Here is a 15,676-nt window from a genome sequence, read left to right as displayed (position 1 = left end):
CCACATGTTCGTATCCCCCACTGTTGTGGGCCGCGTGCTCATCTACCTCACGCTTGATCTTTCTTTGCCGGCGTGGGTCCTCGCCCTTCATCTGTCCCACTGTCGCCAGCGTTAGGTTGCTCGTGGCACCCCACACATGCTAGCTGGAGGTGGCTTAGCGTCAGCGGTGACGAGTCCAGGTCACCTCCGAATCTGTATTGTGATGAGGTCAAAGCTGGAAATTAAAGTCTTCATGGGTACCCCCTCCTGACACTGCAAGACTCGATCTCTGCTCGCTTCAAGTGCCAATATTGTCCACCGGCATTGAGCGAGCGAAACACGCCTTTTGATCGTGTAGGCCTATCACCACAGCCTGTGACGAAGGCTTCCAGTCCAGGGTCCAGCAATAACAAAGTAAAACCACGGAAATGAACATTCGCACCACAAAGGTTCGAACGCCAAAGTTCCCCCCTCCCCCCAATCGTCCTGAACGCGAGGACGCAGTTGCGGAAGATGCGACAATACTAAATGATACAGGGCAGTTTGATTATGTATGGTATCCAGACAGCAATGATAGCGAGAATAGCAAGGAAATGAAATAGCAAGAGATCAGAAAGACGTGAGAAGAGACTGTACCCACGCATTTTGTTCTATGCGTGGTCTGAACTCTTCGACACATCGCCGCAGTTCAGATAGCTGAGCCTCGTGTGACACATCTTCCATCATGACGTCCTCATCATCAGCTGAAGACTCGGAGGCCCACTTTTTCAGTAACTCCTCGATGATTTGGATGCCCTCTTCGGTAACTTCGTCCGAATGCTCGGGTTCTGATTGTTGTCCTGCTCAGCAAACATCAGCGTGACAGATTCATGACATTTTTTTGTAATAATTACCGGTTGCAAAATCTTCTAGTTCATCAGCTTTCCGTTTTGCGAGCTAAAACACGGTCAGCGGACATTATGAGAACAGTTCTATACAGAACTAACTTTGACCACATTTTCAGGGAAGTTGGCCAGTTGTGCAACGTGGATACCAAAGCTTTGGTCCGAAACGCCTTCATCCAAAGGTTTCAGAGAAAAAGGTTTGGTCGGAACATCGAAACACACCTGGTTCGACCTTGTACAAGAGCGTGATATCCTTCTCACGCGGCGCAGATGCATCTTCTTGGTTCACATGAGCCACGACGTGAAGGTTTTTGACGTGAGGAAGCTCCTGGTCGAGGGCAGTCAACTCATGAAAGTGAGTAGCAAACAAGCAGAAAGCGCGGATGTGGGATGCAATATGCCTTTGGGTGCCGTCAGATACAACTTCAGGAAATAAATATTGTTCTCATACTCAGATATAGACCATGCCAGGCCGAATCCGTCATACGTTGAAGTTCCTGAAGATAAGGCAAATATTGACAAACTGTGCCCCATCGTACAACAGAAGACATACCGCGGCCGAGCTCATCAATAATAATGAGAGAATCTTGAGTAGCAGACTGCACAGTGCGCGACAGTCAGACTGAGGAAATATTTGTGTAGATGCCACCTACTCGGAGGATCGAAGCAGTCTCAAGCATTTCGGCCATGAAAGTCGAGACACCCTTCAACTGACTGTCACCTGCACCCACACGGCAAAGCACCGAATCGAAAATTGGTAATGTTGCCTCCGAGCAAGGAACAAAACATCCGGTCTGTGCCATGAGAGCAATGACTCCAACCTATGAGGTAGGTTGAGAATGACGTTCGCGAACGATGACATAGCTGATGCACCTGACGAATATACGTGCTCTTTCCGCCCATGTTTGGACCAGCTTTCGGTAGGTTAGCTCCGTTAAAACGGTACAGGAGCAGCACCTACTGATTATCTGAAATTCACCCTCGCCTACAAGGCGGCACATGAGACATGTAACGGTGAGAGTGCCATAAACCTTACCCTTCACCATTTCCACATCATTTGGAATAAAGCTTATATCGTCCTGAACTTCGAGGCAAGGATGTCGCGCGTCGCGTAATATTAAGCCGCTAGAACCTGATGTGCGTTGATCAATTCCTGCGTTGAACATCATCTCCAAAACTTGCCTTTCTCCGAGACTTTTGGTTTCACGTATGGCTCAGGAGCGTTTACAGAAACATGAGCGAAACTGGATGATCGTTACCACATGTGCAGGCTCCAGTCGCGGGGCTCACCTGATGATAACGTCTAGGTGTGCAATGATGTGGTCGAGATTCTCTAGTACGGACGTATATGTTGCTGTACGAAGGAAAAGGCATATGTGAATGCGAAAGTAGTGGTGAGAGGAGTATCTTACATGCAATGTTCACAACTTCCTTCACTAACCCGCTCTGCGTTCGCTGATATTCATGCGTAGCCTCTTGATGGTCCGTGGAAAGTGCTTTTAGCTTCTTGGTCGTAAAGTAGACCCCGCTCTTGACAGTTCCGAGTTCAATATATTTGTTCTTCCGCATGATGGCTTTCGCGTCCTGATGGGTATGTGAGCTTATGACATCTCGCAGTACGGGAAGCGTACATTCTTCGTCAACCTGAAGCAGTATCCATAATTCTGGGAGTTCTCGAGGTGTAACTTTTTGTCGAGATCGAGATCGAGATCCTTGCCGGTCGCACGATGTTCAGCATCAAGACTGTCCCGGATCTGAGAAAACGTCAGCCCTGTTCGCCATTATTCTGATAGGCATAATATGAACCTCCACAAGTTTATCTGCCAGAACCTGCAGACGCTCATCATAGTCAGGCTTGATCGCGTAATTATGATGTTCGAGTTCTTCGAGATCTAGCGTCGACTCCACCATTTCACCATATTTGACGAGATTCTCGTTGACAGTCTGGTAACAGAAAGTGTTAGAGGGAGCAGTGATAATGTAATTCGACGAATCTATGACATGCACACCTGGAAAGGCTTGATATAAACTTCATCGATTAGCTCCTTGTGTTCCTCGTGTTCGTATTGGACACCTTCGAGAGTCTCAAGCAAACCGGGCAACTAGTTGGGTAAAGTAAGTAACACTGAGGGCCGGGAATCGAAGCAAAGTACCTTGAGGACCACTTGATATACGCGCACAACATCCTCAAGAGATGCGATAGATTTCTTGAATCGTTTGCTTAGTCGGTGGAGGTCAGGCATTAGCTTCAAGTAGTCATCCTGTGGAATGAAAATAAGTGACGCCCCTTGACAAAGGGTATGGTACTACTAACCTGCAGTGTTCTTCTAGAAGATCCATCATCTACAAATGTCTCCACAAGGTCTTGTCGTTTACCTGCAAGGCTAAAGTTTTGTTACGTCAAGTGGAGTAAGAAAACGGGCGTACGTATTTCGTGCAGATTTACCAATGGTTGCTTAAGCCATGTCCCGAGAAGCCTAGTTCCTTGAGCAGTCTTGCATTTATTTAGCAGACCAAGGAGGGTTGCGTGTTTATTGATACTTCCCTACAGAGCGACCGTTAGCAGGGAAGATATCAGTGTGAACTGCATCTTGAATGACTTACAGTACTCCCAGGGGCGTCAATCAGATTCAGTGCACGCAATGCACTAGCATCCAAGCGCATATATCGTGCTAGATCGTGTGTCCGTAACTTGTATGCCCCGTGATTGGAGGGATCAGACAGGAGAGAAAGATAGCTGATCAAGGCAGAAAGTGCAGACGGGGCTGAAGGAAGGGAGAGCTCAGCTAGATAATATTGTGAGTGTTGTTTATGCAGTTTAGATATCAAAACCCACGAATCGAAGCAGCAGAGTCTGAATCCGTTTCTGAGTCGATCGTTAATTTTTTAACGTCGTCTTGCACATGTTTTGGAGTAAACTCGCCTAGGACCTGGAATCAGATAGACTTAAGAAACCACATAAATGTTGACTTACTTGGTTTACGTTCGGTCACAACCACGGCGCACCTCTCGAACACGGCTTTTAGCTTGCTCAAGTCGAGGTCGCGGTCTGTTGTTCCAGATACTGTTCCGGTGGGAATAATAGCTTCTTTAACTGAAAGCTGTATGACAAGAGACTACTCCAGTGTGAGGAGATAGTGATGACGGTCTGCAACTAAGTAAACCCACCTCAAGATTCGAGAAAAGATCGTTGTCAATGAAGTCAGCAACTCCGAACTCCCTCACACTGGTATCCGCGAAGGCAATGCCGATTGACTTGGTCTTGGCTTTGTTCATGACTGACGATGATGATACTTTGACAGCTAAAACGATAGGTGCCGATGTAACATCAGAGCTGACAAAGAGAAGGTCTTCAACAGCTTGGAGATTTCCAGGTGATGCCTTTCGAATGGTTGATTATGGCTATAAAGACACGACATTACTTGCTCACCTCTTTTTCCAAAATGAATTTGGAAGCTTTCCTTCCCTGCCCAGGTGCGGGCACCCATATTTCTACGCGCAGTTGTTTAGATGTGAGGGCATCTCGCAAAAACGAGTGAGCCAGGGTGTGGCTGAGCGTGACGCTCGGAAGACCACCAGCCTTGCCTCCAGCACCTAGATACTTGAGGACGGAGTTGGTACGAAAGACGTGTGTTGCGACATAGTGAGCATCCTGCCCGTGGACAGAGTAGTAGTCTGTGCGATCAAATAGACGGATCGTTCCAGTTTCAGGAGATTTCTTTGGGAGTTTGGAAAAGAATGCAACGAAACCGGGGTCAGAGGCTGGCCTCAGGTCAGAGTTAAAATTCTATCGTCGAGCAATCGAAGACTCACTCAGTTCATGCTCTGCATCTTTTTCCTTCCCATACATGAAAGCCATGATACTAAATTTTGACTTGATAATAGAAGGAAGAAGCGAAAGACGCGTCGCGCCACGCGTATTGAAAAATTGCTCCCGCTCTCTTTTGCAAATCTGCTGCCATTTCAAGACTTCAAAGCTTCAAGCTTCAAGCTTCATTCGTTATGTAATTCCTGAATTTCAGCGTTGTTCAAAGCTTCAACGTTCAACTTGAACAATCTCATACATTTACCACGGGTGTTTATGCAATGTTTCAATGTGAAATTCTCCTCTGTGCAGAAACGAGGAATTCACGTTTCGACTCGATACTAGCAGTACCCCATAACCCCTGGGAATATCAAATGTGTGCGCCGGCCGGTTGGGATATTCTCGCTTCCTATTACAGTCATATTCTTCTCCTTCATTTCAAAGACCCTCCGTGCTGTGTATAGTAGTAGTTCATTCTTTCACGTGGTTCAATGATTCCTATGTGCTGACTTTCGAATTACGCTAGGCCTTCAAAACCTTTTGGCATGTGGCCCAGAATTTCGCCGACATTCAATGCGTATTAGAGCTTTATGCTCAGGGCTTCATGGAGACTCCTACTACCCTGGACTGGGTCGACATTTCTAGCAAGATGCATTCATTCAAGAGATTGGCATCCATATGGCAGTCTGACTTCCATTTGAATTCCGTTTTGAAGAAACAGCAGCTGTTGGCATTGTGAGCCCGGCCTGACTACGTGACATCTCTAGAGTCGCAAATCATGGTTTTGGAGGTCCTGTCGCGCTCATGTGATACTGGTCGTCGATACTATGGCCATTTTTGCGACAAAGGCCACAGTCAGAGATACCTGTCGAGATTCCTTGGTCCGAGTGGGGACCCAAGTACGCACGCTGCTTTTCGCATCATCCAAGCCACCAAATCATCTTATTCGGCAGCAAAATGGCATATGCCCTGCCTCGTATCGTGCTCCTGAATCCGGACAAAGACTGGAAGAACTCCCTATAGAGCGTTCCTTCTACGTACACATCTGGGACTTTAATAGAGCTATTTCTCGCTTTGAAGACTCGGGTAATGTCTACGATTACAATTCACCAGGTCGTCTCATCTGCAGGCTCAGTCAGCAGGCTCAGATGTGCTTCACAAAGGACGATAGAGACATTATCACGAATCATCCCTACACCACTGTCTGCCCTACGGATTTCTCGACGCGTCATTTTGACTGTTTTTTGGAACTGGATCGACTTACTTTGATTTTGGTAAGCGTTCTTGGTACGAATACAGGGAAGTTTTAATGTGATTGAATTACAGGCTCACCCTGGCTCGGTTCAGATCTGAGTCGTTTCTCCCTCACCGATAATGCTAACCTCTGAAGTTGGCTTGGATGTTCTACGTGGGCTAAAAGCACACAGCCCAGAGCTGCAGCAGACAAAGGAAATGCGGTCTCGCCGCAAGACGAATATCTTATTATGTCTATTGAGTAAGTTGCAGAGACAGCTGAGACACCCCGAATCGGAATAGGCAGTCTCCCTGCTCTGGAACTTGTAGTCTCATTACCAAACGAGGGGGATTTTCAGTAGTCGTGGGTGACAAGGCTTGTAGAATCACCGAATCACAGGCATAATCGATGTATTCAATGCTCCATCAATTCCTTCAAGCCAATAGACGAAGATGGCCATCGCCGTCAACCAAATTGTCAAATATAGAGTATACCCCTTCAACCCACATTCGCTACATCTGTGTACATTCTTATCATACATACTAATTTCACGTACCTACCCTCGTTTTGCCTCTTTCCCCTGGTCTCTTACATAGACTCAGATCATTCGCTACCCTCTTTTATTTATTTCAGTCCCTTGCATGGCCCGGGTGTGTCACGTCATATGCTACGATACCACACTCGTTATTGAACTCGCCGAGTCTGTTCTGTCCGGGCATTGATTTCCCAGATTCAGAACCGTCTTTAGCGCAGCCTCTAACAACTGGTGGTTCTCAACCTTCTTTCTATGGTTAGGAAAGATTGATATAGACGTTGAATTTCAAGGACGCTGACATTTGCCTGTAAGTATAAGACCGCCAACAATGGCCCAACATGCGCTCTGATGATTCAGGCACGAACTGCCGCCGACGTGACATGCCTGTCAATACAGTTGAACGCGACTCCTACACCCTTGCGCCAGGCTTAGTGAAACAATGCATATTGATATAGTCATCTTCTGCAGTTGGTAGAGTCGCTTCTCCCTTGTATTGAAAGTGGAGCGCCTTGTATACTGCAACCTGTAGTGCTATGAGCAAGTTTTCAGCAACCCTTTCTATCACGCACGTTGAAATCGGTATCTGTGCAGAGTGCAAGGATGGACGTCGACATCACCTGCGAATGGGATGAAATCATGCATATATAACAAGCAGTCAAAACACCACACCTCCTGTTCCACCGTTTTGATCAGGTTTGTAGCGATTCCTTGGTGTTGATACTTTGGATCAACGCAAAGACAATTCAGGTACCAGGAGCTCTCAGCAGTCTGAAAATAATTTAAAGAAAAATTTGGATGAAAGGATTGGACGCACGTGAGGAGACAGCGCCGTTTTGATAAAAGGAGCCAGACCAGAACCATACTTTGATGGACATCAACGACAAGAACGGTAAAAATCAGTGCTACTTACAGTGGTAGTCCACTACTCTCTGGTCTTGGGTGACAGAGACTCCAATAATTGGTTAAAGCCAAGATTTTTCTGCGCATCACTTCTGATGGTAAGCAAAATTGCGTGACCAGCAAAAATTACAACTGACGTTTTCCAAAGAACTTTCCCTGGAGGAAACCAGAGAGCTAATCCAGCAATAGCTCCTGTATCAATAGCTATTGCGATGTATACTCTTCCGGCTAGTAGGCAGGCCCTGATCATCGCGCGGAACAATGGCCCCTCGAGACTCTTGTTTCCACCAGTCAGGACATGAAGCAATGGAGCTGGATTGGAAGACATTGCGACTATGCTGTTGATAGTTTGAAGGCTATCTTACAATCGACATAACCTCTGATACATATCATGACTGATTTATCCAACTGAGATTCTGTGGCATCCTTGAGCTACGCGACAAGCAACGGTGATGATAGATACCTGTTAACTGGTCAACAAGAGCCAGCTTGTACGGAAAGTTATCCATGGTATATGGCACAACGAAAGATAATTCCACGTACTAAAAGTTATTAATTATATATCTTGTTCCTTCCTAGTACAGGTGTTCTCACAATAGACTAGTAGGACTCGGGCACACGGGCATTAAGTCTATCAGATGGCACGTAAACGTACCAAATTTGACGTAAAATCTATCAAGTTTCATCATATCAGCAAAACACCATGCGATATCGCACGATGGTGAGATGGCAGCCAGATACCAAATCTGAAATCTGATTGGTCTACTGGAAACCATACGATGCCACCGCTATGAGTCTCATGTACGTATATGATTTGTTGTGGTCCACAGTCATATACGTTAGACCATTCTGAGCGTATAATCGAAAGCGATTAGGCAGATAACAGGCTGCAGAACTTCATCACACTTCTCGGCAATTTCACCGGGGAGAGCAGGCGCGAATCATCATACTCACCCGCGCCGTAATCTTTTTCTTGTATTCCTAGAGCACTGCGTCAGTTGCGTGTCCTCGGATCAAATGTAAGTACTTACCTCCTTGATGCCAGCTGCCAGTGACACTGTTGTTCCAATAGAGGGCAGATGCACTTGCTAGTTCGCGCCGGTAATCATACGACAATGGACGTGACATCAGGAATGATAGGTGGAAGGCGAGGGAATGGTGGGTGCTGACCGCAGACGATTTGCGAAGTACAAGAGAATATGCCCTTGCAAAGGCGAGTCGCGACAATCGGAGGTTGCAAGTTCAAAAACCCTTGATAGAGCAATCGTAAAAAAATACTATACCTGTGTGAGTAGTCAAGACTGTCGTCCCTCGACCGTTAGGCCAAAAGGCAGTGATAATCAAAGCACGCTTTGATTCTCGCGGACAGTATTTGTGCTGATTGTGGGAACTCAGGTAAGCTTACAAACTGTTGTGAGAGCGTGACTTTACGCACGCTTCTAAAACTAGATATGAAACTGATATGAAAGTTTGAAACCATCAGAAGTCAGTTCCTTCATCACAACGGTTTCGGGCTTACTGACGACTAGCGTGTTCAGAACGCCACCATCAACTTCACCAAGATCAACACTTTGAAACTCTGAATCGCTGCGAAGGTATCCGCGGGGGTTGTGATGCAGCAAATTGGCGCCAGAGTAGTAAGAGCAAGACATGATGGCCGAGGAGATCAATACATGATTTGAAAAAGGAACAGAAGATCTTCAGGTGAAGTGATATTTACGAGTCTATTGGTCTTGTTTTCATGTTTGCGACACTTTCAACAGAGAGGTTAACTGTTGTATTAGAAGAACATGGCCATGGGCTGACTGTATGCGGCACATGGCTGTAAGTAAATCAACTGCTCGCTGCTTTGGGTTCTTGGTTGCTGTGTTGTAGTCCGCAAGAGATCCAGTCGCGACCTAACTTCAAGTTGAAACACAAAGGAATGATTGTATCGAGCCGGGGTCGCGACTCAACGTAAACAGTGTATGATGCCATCAAATCTACTGGTACAGTCTTTCCAGCTTCGCCGTGGACCCAGGAATGCTTTCTGCCGTAATCCTATATAATTAAGTATTGTTGATTTATATATTAGTGCAGCTGAAACGCTGGTAGTCCCAGTAACCAACCCACAGTGTCTCCTTCCGTATCTCTCATGGCGTCCACCGAACTTGCTACGGAGCGTGCGATGTATGTTGGGAATACCATTTCCACAGCCGTTTATGGTGAACTTCTATCATATGAGTAGTAATAGTCGATTATTGACACCTCGTACTCCCCGGGCATAGGAGGAAATTTATTCCTATATACCTACTCTACCCACCTGCTTGTGACCTCCAAGATTAAGCAAGTGCAGCACAGGATATTCTACATATGTTTTGGAGGCATTCTCTTGCTTCTTTTCACCATCAGTATCGCAAGCAATAACGCCTTTTGTGAACTAATGTGGATAGAAAGGCGAAACGACCCTGGTGGCCCTCCTGCATTTTTTGCTGCAAATTCGGCCGCTTGGTACAATGTCTTTGGTACATCGGCAGTGTGCCTCACAAATATGATGACAGACGGACTCTTGGTGAGATTACAACATATATCGTTATTGAGCTCCAATACTCATATATATCATGATCTTGAAAGCTTTACCGCTGTTACATTATTTGGGAGTCAAGATTGCCAGTAATCGTCATCCCTGCAATTATATACCTGGGATCTGCTAGTACGTGCTACGTTGTCCATCCTGTACCAAAGTAACCATTGCTCTGTGCAGCTATGGCTATCATGATGGTGATTGAGAGTGCCATGCCAATGACAAATCTATGGCAGGGCCTTACCGCACAATTCGGCATTTCATGGGTCGCGTTAACTGTCAGCTTTAACATCATTGTGACTACATTAATCTTTTCCCGACTACTATTCTTTTATCGCAGAGCACGATCTGTTCTTGACGATGAACAGAGAAGTCTTTACACGGGCATTATGGCAATTCTGGTGGAGTCTTCCCTTCCTTTCACAATTCTGGGAATCGCCTGCCTCGTCACCTATATCCAAGGTATCCCAAGTGCGACGGCGGTGGAAATAGTCTGGGCAGCCTTCGTGGTACGTTCGCTTGCACTACTACGATGAGCTGTCATATACTAACAATTCGCTAGGTTTTGACACCCCAGCTCATCATTTTAAGGGTCGCTTCAGGGGTTGCATGGTCAAAAGACATGGCCTCTAACATCACTCGGACAGCTCTGCATGGAACTTTCCATCACAACTCATCTTCTACTAGCAGCAGCAATATGAACAGTAAGAATCCATAATAGTGGGGTTCTGGCATATGGTGCCACATCCACGTCCGAATGATTAGCATTCGAATCACAATGTTTGCGAGATATCTTCCGCCCGTTTCAACTTTGTCGTACGTTAGTATTATATTCTCACACTTACTACTAGTTTAGCTAATTTAAAAAACACTTGTCTAAACCGAATAACTAGTCCTGGAGTGCATCGTAATATGGTCAGTCTGAGAACGAAGGGCACATTTCACGCTGCACATCTGGCGATAGTCTGAGACTAGCTCGAAATAGCTGATGCGTTATCGCAGCTGGAAAGTATGGAAATAGAGAGGAACGATGCCAACTCGGGTGCTATATGTAGGATCTGAATAGCCAAACGTGCTATCCCAAGATACCTTCCAGGCCAAACATGAGTCTATTCGCATGTGTGCCTGTGACCCCGAAGCTGGCTCTGAGCTGGACGATTCGTTCGCCTGGTCTCCAGTAATTCTGAGAATCCAACCATGGAAACGTGTGATCAACGTGATTATCGCTCTCTACAAAAAAAAGGCTTTCAGAGCACAAACGGCACTCACCAACTCAGTTCCAAGGTACACAACGCGAGCCGTTTTGACGACGTAGCATGCGGGCGGCATTATCCCATGGCAGGGTCAATTGTTGGATGTGCGGGAACTGGTCTTCAGTGATAGAACACGTTACGCGAAAGCTCAGTTGCTTGAACCCTTCAGCCAAGACTGAGCCAGTGCTACCTGGCGCGAAAATTTCATCGAGTGGTATGTGGAACCGTGTCAGCTTGGTCCAGAATACATGACCTTGCTGCATCAGTCCCACAGAAGGGTGAGCTAGAGACTAGGAATGTCAATGTGATCTGATAAGCAAAAAATACCTCATCTCCTCGGCAGGAGTGACCCATGACTTTGAAGTACTCTTGGACAGACTGACCATGGTGAGATATTTTCCGAGACTGTTGAACCTGTCCTCAATTCCGCGTGGCTTGCGTATGCTGCGGCAAGCATCTATTTGAGCGTTTTCTGGACGATTGCATCGTGCATCATGCGAAGAACAATAACAAACATTGAACCTCTAAGAGCTTTGAGTCCCAGTCATCCTCGCGCTGTGCGACATCAAACATTAATTACCTGGAAGAAATCAGTCGGAATGAATATTGACAAACATCGACCTGCTAGTTATATTAACAACAACAAACAACATCCCTGGTTTGGTCTACAGAGCAGGCTCCGAACGCTGACGGCTTGTCTCTTGGCGATGTTCTCAGCACATTCCTAAAGACCCAAGCACAACTTGCCCATACGTATCACGCTGCCAGCAGCCCCAGGCCGGCCTCGAAGTCACTTCACTGCAACACCAGTGCCAATATTTGCAGTTTATGATTATACAAGAGTGTGACGCATGTATGCTCTGCAGGAGTGCTGGAACGGCATACCGTCAAGGACAGCGGGTAGGCAGTAGGGTGCCTTACAGTGATGGAGGCGTGGAAGCGAAACAGCCTTAAGCGACCTGGGCGTCTATTGAGGTTGAAACAGTGAAGCACCATCAAACGCATAACACACGCACCTCTACAGCTTAAACAAAGACACGATTCCTCCGAAGTACACCTCGACCGTGTTCAACACCATCAGCGTCCAGTAAAATGTCGAACATCATTACAATCACTACCCCCCTCCGAGAGTAAATTTACGAGGATTTGGTGGTACGTGAACGCTGAACACACCCGAAACGCTTTCATAATCAAATCCCTTGTTCAGCTCTTCGGCTGGGATCTCAAATCTTTGTGGCTCACTGCAGACCAGAAATGTTGTGATGCACTCCTTTGGGCAAGTAAACTTCAAGATGCCGTGAGATCATACCGATACATCATGGACAATATTGACAAAACAACGAAGGCCAGCTGCCTGGAATGCAAGTCTGGTGTTCTTAACGTCACACGAGCTACAATTCTCGCCTCCATTTCACTCAGTGTTCATGGAAGAATGCAGCGCGCTCTGTCTTGCCAGCGGAGACGCCCTCGCTGCAAGCAAGTATGGCATGGCTATTGACCTGTACTGGGCGGCGATCAACCTGGATTCTGAATCCTGTGTCGTCTTCGCAAATCGCAGCAGGGAACAGTTGGGGAAAAGGTTATGGGAAGAGGCGCTTCTCGACGCGCAAAAGGTACGATGGCATCTATGATTTTGTAGCCCATGTTGACTTCAGCAATGTATACATAGGCTACTGAACTCAATCCTTCATCTCACGTTGGATACCAGTTGATGCATACAGCGCTACGTGGGGCGCAACGTTACGACAAAGCCATCGAGGCCTTCAAAATCATGTTATCCAAGTTGGACGATTCTGACGAAGCTCAGATACGAGGTAAGCCATGGGAAACTCCTGCATGATTTCGAAATGCCTATCTCATTCTGTAGATCTGCGTCAGCAGTATGTTTGTCCATCTGAAGCAGAAGACGCCATTCAAAGAGCAGTCTGGATTGAACTCGAATATGCCCCGCTGCGTCTACTTAATACATCCACGGGTCTTTTGTGCGATCGAGCAGCCCAAATATACGCCTTCAAAACGAGTGCAGAGTATAAGGAGCTTTTGTCATTCACAACGAAGCATTCAGACCTTCAAATGGACCGCATCAAGCAAGTGGCAGCAGCATACTTCCGCTGCGTCTTGCTGTCACACAGGTGGGAAGAGACGGAGGCGCTGCTGCACGACATCCAGGATAAAGATGTGCGCTAGTTGAATGGACTTGGCGGGATCGCGAAACTGCAGTCGTTCTGCGTGGTCGCTCGCAATTCTGGATATCGCTGGGCGTGGATGGACACATGCTGCATTGACAAGAGGAGCAACACCGAGCTTCAAGAATCGGTCAACTCCATGTTCGTCTGGTACCGCCACTCAGCGCTTGCAATTGTCTACCTATGCGATGTGCCTCCTTCATCCCGTCCCGGTGCACTGGCGAGGAGTGTTTGGAACCAGCGAGGATGGACCTTTCAAGAGTTCGTCGCTCCAAAAGTTGTATTATTCTATCAAAATGATTGGTCATTATATCTCGATGATAGCTCTTCCAACCACAAAGAGTCCCCTGCAATCATGAAGGAGTTGGAGGATGCGACAGGAACAGATGCACGGGCTCTGATCTCCTTCTGTCCTGGGATGAGCGACGCTCGACAGAGACTTCAATGGGCGTCATCTCGCGTCACCACATTGCAAGAAGACATCGCGTACTCGTTATTTGGGATCTTCGATATCCACCTACCTGTGATCTACGGGGAGAAGAAGCAGAACGCGCTCAGGCGGCTCCTGCAGGAGATCGTGGCTCGGTCGGGAGACATCACCGTCCTCGACTGGGTCGGACAACCTTCCGAGTTCAATAGCTGTCTTCCGGCCTATATCACTTCTTGCGCCACTCCTCCACATGCCCTTCCATCTTTATCCGAAGATCAGATTCAGACAACCATCTCTTCCCTGCGAGAAACTCCCACGATTGTGGATTTTGCTTCGGAACTTTACGACCGGCTTGACAACACGAGCGCTGCTCGTTTCACGAACTGCAGACTACATCTACCTGGCCTCGCATTAAATGTTACAGAGGTCAGTCTGAGCTATGGTCCATCCCAGGAGATTCGATATGAAGTCAAGGCAGACGGGCTCGAAGACCTGCTGATCACCACCAAAAAGCCGATTGACCAGTTCTTGAGGACAAGGCCCACTCAGCAAACCTTCATGCTTGTCCGTCCCTGGGATCGGTCTATCCTCGAGTTACCAGACTTTGCAGATCTTCAAGACGATACAGAGAGCGAAGGGGATAATTGGACTCCGCCCTCGTCTCCGTCTGATGACTCACCTAACCGTTCTGTTGTAAAACAGGAGGTGGATGATCTAGAATCGCGAGCATTGCGGTTGGTTGTTCGCCTTGGGCAGCCTTTTGGCGCATTTTTACTAGCGCGGCAGCGTGGCGGAGAATACAAGAGGATCGCGTCAGATCGTGATATCATTGCGCAAGTCAAGGATGTGGCTTCTGTTCGAGACCTGATGGACGTCCAAACGATTGAAATACTGTAGATGCATTTTGATGTGGGATCTGAGCGGTTTTCATTGGTACTTTCGTATATATCATACTACATGCATGTGTATTGGACTATAGTTTCTTTTCAAAGGTACAATCTCTATGCAGCACCAAATTTGAAGTCATTACGCGAAGATCACCGGGTTAAGGCCGGTCAAGATAACTTGCGCGCCCTCAAAGATTCGCTACGAGCACTCTAAGTCCCATCGTCCCTTGCAGCATTTATCCCTCCCTGCCACCACAGTCGCGAGTACTGATTAGTTCCCACTCATGAGCACAGACTTGGTCAGCTGCCCATCTCAAAATAATATTAATGCTATGCACCGAAGATCTCGCACGAAAAAAATCAGCCGATCCAAGCGCAAGGTCTCGATTGCCCCGTCAACAACGCGTAAATCTTTTCACAAGTTACACACAGCTGTGTCTCAGCTGATCGGTGGGTCACGATGGATTCGGTCCTTCGGACATGATAACCGCACAAAACCGAAGAAAAAAAGGCTGGGTGTTGTCGATAGCGTTCAGCCCTCAAAGTTGTCGGACTCTCCGGCGTTGCGAGCGAGCTCTTGCCCAAGCAGGTCTACGGCCCCGCCATCCATCCCAATATACTATGACGATATTTCAATACTGGTACGAGAGTCTGCTGTACTCGCGATTGAAAAGTTTTTTATCCGAGCGCGACCCCAAGTTAGATGATTCCCAAACCCGACGAACAATGCTGCATGCTAGAGTTGATGCACTTGCTGAGTATCAAATTCTGACCAGCGGAGGCTTGAGGTAGAGCGCTTGGGGTCAGCCACTTGCTATCTGGACGTCTGCTCAGATAGCCATGGAATATCATTTCTAGAGTCTAGACTCTGGAGGCGCTGACAAAGGATCTTACTCTGCGTTTTGATTGTTACGTGTGATCATAGCCTTGATGCAACCTGTGCCACGCATGCGGTAGATACTGCCCTACGCCTCCAGAAGGATCCAGTAAAGTGCTTAGTGAGCGCTCCTGAGCCTCCGG

General features: G+C 47.2%; 4 protein-coding genes across 4 annotated transcripts; 2 read left to right on the top strand and 2 right to left on the bottom strand.

The window, feature by feature from the left end:
• Positions 1–455: 455 nt before the first annotated feature.
• F5147DRAFT_723104 (DNA mismatch repair protein) lies at positions 456–4,753 on the bottom strand. The gene is made up of 25 exons (XM_041438956.1): positions 4,677–4,753; positions 4,294–4,625; positions 4,032–4,244; positions 3,838–3,979; positions 3,700–3,786; positions 3,468–3,649; positions 3,291–3,408; positions 3,178–3,239; positions 3,017–3,124; positions 2,873–2,965; positions 2,670–2,807; positions 2,495–2,617; positions 2,276–2,447; positions 2,154–2,217; positions 2,046–2,107; positions 1,900–1,995; positions 1,825–1,848; positions 1,737–1,777; positions 1,517–1,684; positions 1,417–1,462; positions 1,315–1,360; positions 1,086–1,264; positions 966–1,033; positions 873–915; positions 456–818 (listed from the first exon to the last, which is right to left on the bottom strand). Exons 1-25 carry the CDS (start codon positions 4,720–4,722, stop codon positions 589–591), a joined length of 2,883 nt encoding a protein of 960 aa, XP_041286676.1. The 5' UTR covers positions 4,723–4,753; the 3' UTR covers positions 456–588.
• Positions 4,754–4,959: 206 nt separating this feature from the next.
• F5147DRAFT_723102 (uncharacterized protein) lies at positions 4,960–6,145 on the top strand. The gene is made up of 4 exons (XM_041438955.1): positions 4,960–5,403; positions 5,459–5,567; positions 5,622–5,942; positions 5,995–6,145. Exons 1-4 carry the CDS (start codon positions 5,273–5,275, stop codon positions 6,019–6,021), a joined length of 588 nt encoding a protein of 195 aa, XP_041286675.1. The 5' UTR covers positions 4,960–5,272; the 3' UTR covers positions 6,022–6,145.
• Positions 6,146–6,681: 536 nt separating this feature from the next.
• On the bottom strand, positions 6,682–7,622 carry F5147DRAFT_437882 (uncharacterized protein). Its single transcript, XM_041429860.1, has 5 exons — positions 7,475–7,622; positions 7,348–7,426; positions 7,107–7,299; positions 7,007–7,054; positions 6,682–6,960 (listed from the first exon to the last, which is right to left on the bottom strand). Exons 2-5 carry the CDS (start codon positions 7,422–7,424, stop codon positions 6,847–6,849), a joined length of 432 nt encoding a protein of 143 aa, XP_041286674.1. The 5' UTR covers positions 7,425–7,426; positions 7,475–7,622; the 3' UTR covers positions 6,682–6,846.
• A 1,849-nt stretch (positions 7,623–9,471) lies between these two features.
• F5147DRAFT_643041 (uncharacterized protein) lies at positions 9,472–10,666 on the top strand (the record flags this gene model as incomplete). The annotated part of the gene is made up of 5 exons (XM_041433111.1): positions 9,472–9,541; positions 9,605–9,888; positions 9,951–10,029; positions 10,081–10,409; positions 10,463–10,666. 5 exons carry the CDS (start codon positions 9,472–9,474, stop codon positions 10,616–10,618), a joined length of 918 nt encoding a protein of 305 aa, XP_041286673.1. The 3' UTR covers positions 10,619–10,666.
• Positions 10,667–15,676: the final 5,010 nt, after the last annotated feature.

Source organism: Suillus discolor, assembly GCF_016758755.1.
Source record: "Suillus discolor strain FC423 chromosome Unknown F5147scaffold_94, whole genome shotgun sequence".
Taxonomy (NCBI): Eukaryota; Fungi; Basidiomycota; class Agaricomycetes; order Boletales; family Suillaceae; genus Suillus; species Suillus discolor.
This window is presented reverse-complemented; position numbering and strand designations above follow the sequence as displayed.